This window comes from Cebus imitator, unplaced genomic scaffold (genome assembly GCF_001604975.1).
Source record: "Cebus imitator isolate Cc_AM_T3 unplaced genomic scaffold, Cebus_imitator-1.0 Scaffold72, whole genome shotgun sequence".
Lineage (NCBI taxonomy): Eukaryota > Metazoa > Chordata > Mammalia > Primates > Cebidae > Cebus > Cebus imitator.
This window is the reverse complement of record NW_016107387.1, coordinates 4448087-4457942: the sequence shown is the minus strand read 5'-3', so window position 1 is coordinate 4457942 and position 9856 is coordinate 4448087. Positions and strand designations below refer to the sequence as shown.

Here is a 9856-nt window from a genome sequence, read left to right as displayed (position 1 = left end):
AACGTGAAATGAACCATCTCAACCCTTTTCTTTTTGAGACAGAGTTTCACTCTGTCAACAGGCTAGAGTGCAGCAGCACGGTCTTGACTCACTGCAACCTCCACCTCCCGGGTTCAAGCGATTCTCCTGCCTCAGCCTCCCAAGTAGCTGGGATGACAGGCACCTGCCACCATGCCTGGCTAATTTTTGTATTTTCAGTAGGGACGGGGCTTCACCATGTTGACTGGGCTAGCCTCGAATCCCTGACCTCAGGCGATCCACCCACCTTGGCCTCCCAGAGTGCTGGGAGTACAGGCACGAGCCATCACTCCTGGCCATCTCAACCATTTTTCAGTGCACAGTTCAGTGGCATAACTATGCTTACGGTGCTGTGTGACCATCACCACCATCCACCTGCGGAGCTCTTCATCTTGCATTCTCCACACCTGCCACACAATTCCCCATGACTTTCCCCCCACTCCTGGCAGCCCGCCTTCTTCTGTCTGTCTCTATGAATTTGCCTACTCTAGGTGCCTCCCATAAGTGGACTCACACAGCATTTGTCCCTTTGTGACTGGCTTACTTCATTTAGCACAATGTCCTCAAGCTTCATGCATGTCGTAGTATGTGCCAGACTATCCTTCCTTTTTCAAGGCAGAAATTTTCCCTGACTTTATTGGATCGCATTTTGCTTATCTATTCAGACACCTGGGTTTCTTCCACTTTTTGACTGTTGTGGAGGGCGATGGTTTTGATGGAAGACCAGGGGCTGTTTGAGGGGGAGGGCTGTCTTTGTAAGACAGCCTCACCTTTGCCTTTTGCATGGGGCAGGGTCCTCATTGTTGGATTCTGGAATCAGGGACTCTCGAGGACTTCATAGGCCTGATTCTCATCCAGTCCTATGTAGAGAAGGACTATGGAAAACAGATGCTTGTTCCAGGGACCCTGGGGGATTCTAGGTACAGGCAAGCTGCCACAGGGCCAGGGTGCTGTCCAGAATGGGAAGGGTGGCATGCATCCCATTTGGGTGCCAGGGGCCTCAGATGCTAGAATACAGAACCCTGGGCACCATCGCTCAGGTCCTCACTGAAGGGAGCACTGGCAGAGGCAGTGACACAGAAGAGTTGTTTTTTTTGTTCTTTTTTTTTTTTTTTGAGATGGAGTCTCGTTCTGTTGCCCAGGCTGGAGTGCAATGGCACAATCTCAGGTCACTGCAACCTCTGCTCCTGGGTTGAAGCAATTCTCCTGCCTCAGCCTCCTGAGTAGCTGGTATTACCACCACACAGCAGGCGCACACCACCACACCCGGCTAATTTTTTTGTACTTTTAGTAGAGACGGGGTTTCACCATGTTGGCCAGACTGGTCTCGAACTCCTGTCCTCATGATCTGCCCGCCTCAGCCTCCCAAAGTGCTGGGATTACAGGTGTGAGCCACCATGCCTGGCTGATGCTGAAGATTTTAAAGGAGCCCCTCAAGCAGAGGACACTGATGAAGGAGTGAGGGCAGGAGAAATTTCCACAGAGCATCCTAAAAACACACAGGTTCCTGATGACGTGTTAGACACCTCCTGAATGCCCCAGACAGAATCGGAATCTATGTGCCTGGGCTAGACAGTGATAGTGGGTTAATATCATTCCATCTGTACTTTGCCATTGGCCAAGTCTGAGCACCCATGTCCTGTGCACTCATTGGCCGGGTGGCTGCCCAGTCTCGAGGGAAGAGGCTTCACCACGTTTCATCGCTAGAGGGCACCCGCCCAATGGGTGGGGAAAAAGTGTGTGGCCCCAACCTTCATCCCTTCAGAAATAAAGGAAGTTTTTCAGAAAAAGTTGAAAGAGATGAGACAGACTATTCTTGCAAAGCAGATGTTTTCTTTAAAGACAGATCATCCTCCAGCATACAACTTTGAAGATGGTCTTTAATGAACTCACAAAACAGAGTTGCAGCCATATTAAAGGGCCAAAGCCCATCCCTTGGGCAATCCCTCTGGGTCACTCCATCCTGCTCTCTGCCGTCCCAAAGAGACGACCACATCGATTCCAGAGGTGACACCACTCTGAGTCCGTGTCTAGGATCTTTGTTCTAGTTGAGCATTTCATGGTTAAGGTCTAAAATCTTGCCACATGGAGGCCAGGATGGTCTCGATCTCCTGGCCTCATGATCTGCCTGCCTAGGGCTCCCACAGTGCTGGCATTACAGGCGTGAGCCACGTGCCTGGCCATGAGTTTTTAAAATTTCCGTTTAGAAAAGCACAGCTGCTTTTCCCAACTGTTCAGAATTCACTCAGTTCAAAAGTTACCCAGGATGAGTTCCTATGCTTTGACTTGAAGGGGGAGAAACGAAACAAAACCAAAATAAATAAATAAATAAATAAATAAATAAATAAAAATAAAAAACGAAGTGAAAACATGTTCTTCTTGCCTCTTGCTGACCTGTTGTTCCATTCAATCAAGACATCTTCCACCTGAGCCTCCAGTTTGCGAGGCTGGGAGACATTGCAGGGGACACTGGGAGCTGGCCTGGGAGAGGTGGGGTGAGAAGTTCCAAGGAGAGCCTTTTGGAGAAACTCACCTGGAGAGGGCAGGGGCAGGACTGGGCACCTTCCCCAGAAGCTGTGCTCAGGCACCTCTGGTCAGAAGATCTGCCTATCCTGGCTCTGCTGTTTACTTGCTGTGTGGCCTTGGGCAAGCCAGCCAACCTCTCTGAGCCTCAGTGTTTCTCAGCTATCAGATGGAGACTTCATTGTATCCTCATGGGGTTATTGTCAGGATGAAAGATTTTGTCAAGGCGAATTGTGGGGAGAGAGTACTCCAGTGCCGGTTAGTAAGCGACCTATCATGAATTGTATAAAAGGGTCTGTCGGTGGGCTAAGCCACATGTGCTCAGAACGAGCGGGTATTCAAGACGCGTGAATGCTGAACCTTTCGACACATTGGTTTGCTATTGTGTAGGCATAATCTAAGCCGCCGATTGGGTTTTTGCTTCACAGCCTGGGTTGGGAGCTGTTCTCTCCTAAGCTGAGCAACTGACTCTCTTGTAATCTCTGCATAAACAGGACCCAGAGGAGATTCTGCCTTTGTGGTTAGTCTCAGTGCGGCTTGGACAAGCTTAATGCCTTAGAAAGAAATACCCCACCTCAAAAAGACACCTGCCTCTGAACTGGCTTGAGGCCCATTGCCTTCCGCCAGCCATTCCTCTGCAGCTCGAACCCAAGCCTGTCTCAGCCCAGCCTTGTTCATTGAGCAGAACCTTCAGGGAGGAGCCCGCTGACTGCCTTGTTCTTTCTCCTCAGCCTGTCGAGAAGTCCCAGAAAGCATAGCTGACTTAGGGAAGGTCTGGGAAAAATCTCCCCGCTTTTGGGGGGGCAGGGGCGGGGGATGAGCCACGGCTGAGGAGGAACTCTGAAGACTCTGTAGATTGCTCTAGACCGCCTCAGACTCTCTCTGCACGGCGTGGAGAGGATTTGTGCAAACATTTCCTCTCTGGACCGAGAGGAATGCGAGAGGAGACGGCCTGCAGTGCATCTAGGACGGCTACGGAGATGTGCCCCCACTTGTGAAGGTGCATGAGGAAGATGAAGCTGGGATCGAGCAGGGCAGGGCCTGGGAGAGGAAGCGTGGGACTCCTGCCTGGCATCCCCGAGCTGCCCATGGGCATCCGTGCCCCCTGGGGGACCAGCCCTTTCCCCCTCTACACAAAGTGTATATGGGCCCCTGGGAGGCCCATCCTTGCCCTGGTCCTGCTGGTTTCCATCAAGCAAGTAAGAGCAGTTCATTATTACTATCATTATCAGTTGTGCATATTTTCTGATTGTTTTAAAAGAAGCAATTGAGGCCTCATGTAAGCAATTTGGAAAAGAGAAAACAGTATTAATAATGAGCAACCATAATCCTAGCATTCAAAGGTAATCACTGTTCATATTTTGGCATATTGTCCTCAAATCTTTTCTCTATGCATTTTTTTTTTACAACAATTGACATTAGGAAGCATAAAACATGTTGTATCCTGGCTTCCCCCACCCCGGCATCATATTATAAGCATTTTCCCGCATCAGCGTGAATTCTGCAAATAGCACTTACAATTGCTGTATATGCTCTTCTGTTTTGTCTTCGGTGTTCTCCCAGGCTTGAATATTTAGGGTAAGCAAATCCATTTTCTTTTCTCCTTTTCCTTTCCTTCCTCTTCTTTTTCCTTTCCTTTCCTTCCCTTCCCTTCCCTTCCCTTTCCTTTCTATTTCCTTTCCTTCCCTTCCCTTTCCCTTTTCCCTTTTCTCCTTTCCCCTTTCCCCTTTCCCTTCCCTTCCCTTCCTTTCCTTTCTGTTCCATTCCTTTCTGTTCATTTTCCTTTTTCCTTTCCGTTACAAAAACAGAGAATGCTAATTTTTTTTTTTTTTTAAGGCCTATACAATTCAAAGAAGTGAAATGCAAACTACAAATCACTCTGCTTCCACCAGGTAGAGATCACCCTCATTCACATTTGGGGGCTTATACTTTCAGACATTTTTCTACCATTGTTTACATACAGTTTTTTGTTTGTTTGTTTGTTTGTTTTTTGAGATGGAGCTTCACTCTGTTGTCCAGGCTGGAGTGCAGTGGTGCGATCTTGGCTCACTGCAACCTGCACCTCCTAAGTTTAAGTGATTCTTCTGCTCAGCTCCCGAGTAGCTGAGATTACAGGCAAGCGCCACCACACCCGGCTAATTTTTGTATTTTAGCAGAGATGGCGTTTTTTGCCATGTTGGCCAGGCTGGTCTCGAACTCCTGACCATGAGTGATCCACCTGCCTCAGCTTCCCAAAGTGCTGAGATTACAGGCATGAGCCACTGTGCCAGGCCTATATACAGTTTTTTTTTTTAAAACAAACACAGGCACATATTATAAATATAATTTTTAATCTGCTTTCTTCTTAACAAAATACGCTAATAACAGCTGACATTTTTATGGAACACTTGCAATGCACTGGGTTGAGTGCCAGGTGACCCCCGTTCTTTATATTATATCAGAACCCTGCAGAGGGAGGTTCTCTTGTTAATCCCCCTTTACAGATGAGTAAACTGAGTCTCAGATAAGTTGAGCAACATTTGTCCGTATCAGTGAATGTAGATCCATGGTATGACATTTAAGGGCTTTAAGGATTTGTTGTAATATATTTAACTATCCTCTATAGGTGGACATGCTGGTAGCTTGCTTTATTCTATTCAAGAAAATTAGATCTTCGTCCTCTTTCCAAGTTCCCATTTTGATACTGGGTTATGGGCAGTATAAAAGGATGATGGGAAGGAACCCCAGTTCCACTCTTCTGAGTAAAGAAAGTAGCTTAAGGAACAGCTCTCTTCCTCCTTTGTTCCTTGGGCAGGGTTAGTCCCTGTTCATGGACTTGGAATTCTAAGCTCCTCCAGCCCCCATGTAGGGCAGGCTGTGGTACCCGATCTTATGAGGGTTTCACCTGCTCAGGCTTTCTTTGCTGCAAGCCTGGAGCTAGAGAGGCAGACAAACCCTACCAGATTTCCTACATCCAGATTCGCCTAGAGGCTGCCTTCAGGCTTTCATGGATTGTAAATGTGAGCCCAATCGATGGTTTCATGGAATTCTTGCCATCACAGCAGCCTTTCCCCAAGTGACCAGAACATCCTTAAGGCAGGCGGCACTGGCCTGCTTCTGGTCCGAGGCCTTCAGTCTGTTAGGGATGGGGCCATTGGTGGGAGACTTGACTCAGAGCACTCGTCCTTCCTTCCACTCTCTGGATATCTCACCTTAATGCTGAGTGAGTGTATCCAGCTTACTGTGTAGTTTTGTTCACAAATGTGGATTGCCGACCACATGCCAACCCCTGAGATGGCACTCGGGATATTATCATAGAATACTTCCTCACACATCATCTCAATCCTCACCACAAACCTCTGAGAAGTGTTATTACTGAACCCATTTTACACATGGACAAATTAAGCTTCAGAGGAGTTAAAAGGTCGCCTTCAATGCTGTAGCTCCTGAGCACTGGAGCCGTTGTGCCTATCTGGGGTGTTTGAAGCCTGTGTTTTTTCTTCTGTAGTGCTCTTGGGAGTTGTTGACATATGAATGTTGTACGTTACAACAGCAGAATCTACAGAGCCTCAGGCCAGCTTACCAGGCTGAGAAAGCCATACCTTGGCCCTTTCACTCTGGCATTTTTCATAATCAATAACGTGCCCGCTGGCAGTGTCTGCTTCCACCCTCTGCCACCCAGTGTGCATTTTCAGAGCCCTTCTGGCTGGCTGTGCTCTGGGCATGTCTGTAATTCTGATGACCTTACTCTTGGTTCTCCATCTTAACCCCATATTCCTTCTCTAGATGTTTATATTACAAGGTTTTGTGAAGACTTTCATGATGAATTCTGCTCATAGCTTCTTTCTCTGCATGGAACATAAATGACTGTGGGGTGTTTTCTGGCAGGAAGTCTTCATAAAATCCACTTAATGAGAAATTCTCAGGGGTAGTTTAGTTTCTAAATTTAAGCAGGGAAGTAGTAGTATCCCCACACCACCCTCTCCCTCACTCATTTACGTTATTTAGCAGTTGCTTTGGCATCAAAAACATAAACTAGCATAAAGAATTTTTGAGAAGTACATTTGTGGCCCTTTTATACATGGATGGCAGAAGGGTAAAATGGTACATATTTAAATTTTAAACGTTTTTTTGGCAGGGTAGACAGTTTGGCAATCAAAAACCTTTAAAACTATGTGTAGTCTGTGACCCAGAAATTCCAATTCGAAGAATTTCTAAGAAGATAAAGATGTGCTCTCAACTGGGCGTGGTGGCTCACGCCTGTAATCCCAGCACTTTGGGAGGATGAGGTGGGTGGATCACGAGGTCAAGAGATATAGACCATCCTGGCCAAAATGGTGAAAGCCCATCTCTACTAAAAATACAAAATTAGCTGGGTGTGGTGGCAGACACCCAGCTACTCAGGAGGCTGAGGCAGGAGAATTGCTTGAACCCAGAGGCAGAGGTTGCAGTGAGTTGTGAGTGAACCACTGCACTTCAGCCTAGGAGACAGAGCAAGACTCCATCTCAAAAAAAAGGAAAAAGAAAAGAAAGATGTGCTCTCAAATGTTCAACTATGAGGATTTTAATCACAGCATCATTTATATCAGCAAACATCTTAAAACAACATAGACATTCAATGCTGGAGGATTTAAAAACTAAATTATATCACATTTTTTCATAGAATACTATGTAGCTGTCAAAGGAATGCTTCATTTATTATTTATTTCTTGAAATGGAAATATATTCACAATATGTCTTCTAGTGAAACATAAAAGGCTTTGAAACTATTATTTTATTTGCAATTACAATAAAAAAGAAAAGAAAGACAATGAATGTGTATAAAGAAAAGAATCTGGAAGTAGATGGTAATTTCTGAATAATTAGATGATAATTCCACCTTCTTCCCTTTTTGCATATTTGTGATTTCTATTTCATCTACAGTGAAGTGTATTCCTCCTCTAATAAAGAAAAATAGATTGATTTAAAGAGAGTAAATACAAGGGTTTTTCTTTTCTCTTCCTTAATTCTTTCTCTGCCAAGTTCATTGCTGATGCTGGTTGCCTATGCAAGAGAAGAGGAATCAAGGTCAAGCAGGACTTTTCCAGTTGGAAAAAAATTCACCCATATATCTTCTTTCCTCATGACTTTGGGAATCAGGCTGTGATTGAACTTGGAGATGCCTCTTGTGTTTTTGGTGTCTTTAGGGCAAGGACTGGTAAGACAGTCTGAGTTTGTTCAGCTCCCCTAGACTGACAAAATTCAGTACTTTTTAGTTCTAGTTTGTTTTTCTGCTTTTGACTAGGCCATTAGCCATGGCAAAGAATGGAAGGTAGGGAAATATGAGTCCAGACACTGATTCTATTGTCTCTTCGGTAATCACATTCCGGGGAGGTTCCTGGGGCCATAAATAGTACTTTGTCCACCATTGGGTCTTACATGGATGACTTGTAGGATTCTAGAAGCTTATTATTTGGTTAGCAACTCATCTTCTGAATTTATAAAGATGATCTAGAGTCAGTTATAGTGCCATTAAAGATGTTTACTTCTTTAAACAATATGTGAATAACTTACATGCTTCCTCTTGGTCCATAACTCAGAGAGCGATATCAATAGAGATTCCAAACCCATTGGAAACTGAAACCAAGGGATAAATGCAAATTATTGTATCATCGTTATTACTTATTGGATAATTGCATGGTTCTCAAACCGTGTACTGGTGTACCCCAGGGCACCACTGCGAACTCACAGGGCTGCTATGAGATATTTTAATTTTTCAAGGGAAGTACAGTGATATGTAGCATTTTCCAGACACCATGCAAACTACTAGCTCAAAGTATTCATAGTTTTTACATTAGCTCTCACTTTCTCCCTTTTGATGGCATGGTATCTTTGCAAAGCTGGGTTTTCCACAGGTCCTGTGATTCAAAAGCAAGTATAGCACAAAAATCAGTGTGGAACAGGAAATAAAGGTGGTGGTATCCGACCTGATCCTAAAGCTTGAGAAGTTGTGCAATGCACAGCAGGCACTAAGTTGTTAAGGCATAAATATTTATTAAGTTGTTTGGACTTACCTACTTAGTAAATGGGGCTTTAGATAGATCTTTTGGCCTAGAAGTGCTGTGGTAAAATTACTGAGTCAATAAGTTTGGGAACTTCTGGTCTAATCATGACCACACTGACTCGTCTTCAAAAAGCTGGCTGTGTGATTGCTGCTGCGCTCCCTACCGGTGTACCAGTCCTACCCCATTTTGGGGGGATACCCCTAAATCTACCTGGCTCTAGAAAGCATGTGAGCTTGTTCCCCCTTGTGAGAAGAGATAAAAGCCAATTGATTAACTGTGTGATCTTAGCCCAGATAATTTATTGAACCCATCCTGTGTTCATTTACTCATCGTCCATCCCACAACTGAGCCCCTGCAAATGAAGCACAGCAAGAGCAGTAACTCCTGCCCTGTGCTAGGAGCTTGTATTCAGACAGGAAAGACACATCATAGCCCTCAAGGAGCTTGTGGCCTAGGGAGGAAGATGGGTAAGTGGTCCAATGACAGTGCAGTGTGATAGGCCATAGGGATCAGTTGTGCAGGGGAAGGGTGACAAGCTTAAGACTCACAGAGACAAGTGGTTAAGTATGGCCCAGGCTCACTCGGCTTGAGTTGGGCCTTGAAGGTTAAATAGGAGTTCACCAGGTGAAAATGAAGGCAGAGGCAATTGCCAGTGGGAAGTACAAGGAAGAGAAATCATGAAGGAACACGACTTGGGACACGGATGGCTGAGATGCTAAATCCTGAGGCAACAGGCCTTAAGTGGAAGACTAGGCAGGAGAGTCCTGTGCTCAGCTCTGTTCTGTTCTCCCGTCACTGTGGGGCAGTGTGGAGGGTGGATGGAATCTGGACATTGGGAGGGAGTTGCCACGGACATCACCTGGTTTGGGGAGCGTGATGGAGAGAACTGAGCCACACAGGGCAGAAGCCGTGGGGAAGCCACGGACCACAGACCAGAATGCCCTCGGCCTTGCATGCCACCTGGTTATACAGCTGCCATCTCTGTAGCAGATTCTAAGTCCTTTTAGTGAAGGGGCTGTGTCTCACTCATCTTCCTTCCTCTCTCCCTTCCTTCCTTCCTTCTTCCTTCCTTCCTACCTTCCTTCCTTCCTTCTTCCTTCCTTCCTACCTTCCTTCCTCTCTCCCTTCCTTCTTTCCTTCCTACCTTCCTTCCTTCTTCCTTCCTTCCTTCCTACCTTCCTTCCTCTCTCCCTTCCTTCCTTCCTTCCTACCTTCCTTCCTTCTTCCTTCCTTCCTTCCTACCTTCCTTCCTCTCTCCCTTCCTTCCTTCCTTCCTACCTTCCCTCCTTCCT

The 9856-nt window shown here is 45.9% G+C and overlaps 1 protein-coding gene across 1 annotated transcript in view; it reads left to right on the top strand.

Moving 5' to 3' along the window:
- Positions 1-3041: 3041 nt before the first annotated feature.
- The window catches only part of GLP2R (glucagon like peptide 2 receptor), a 55548-nt gene continuing 48733 nt past the window's right edge, over positions 3042-9856 (top strand). Inside the window, exon 1 of the mRNA XM_017531437.2 lies at positions 3042-3740. Within this exon, the coding sequence (XP_017386926.1) occupies positions 3546-3740 (195 nt within the window). The 5' untranslated portion in view covers positions 3042-3545. The remainder of the gene's footprint in view (positions 3741-9856) is intronic.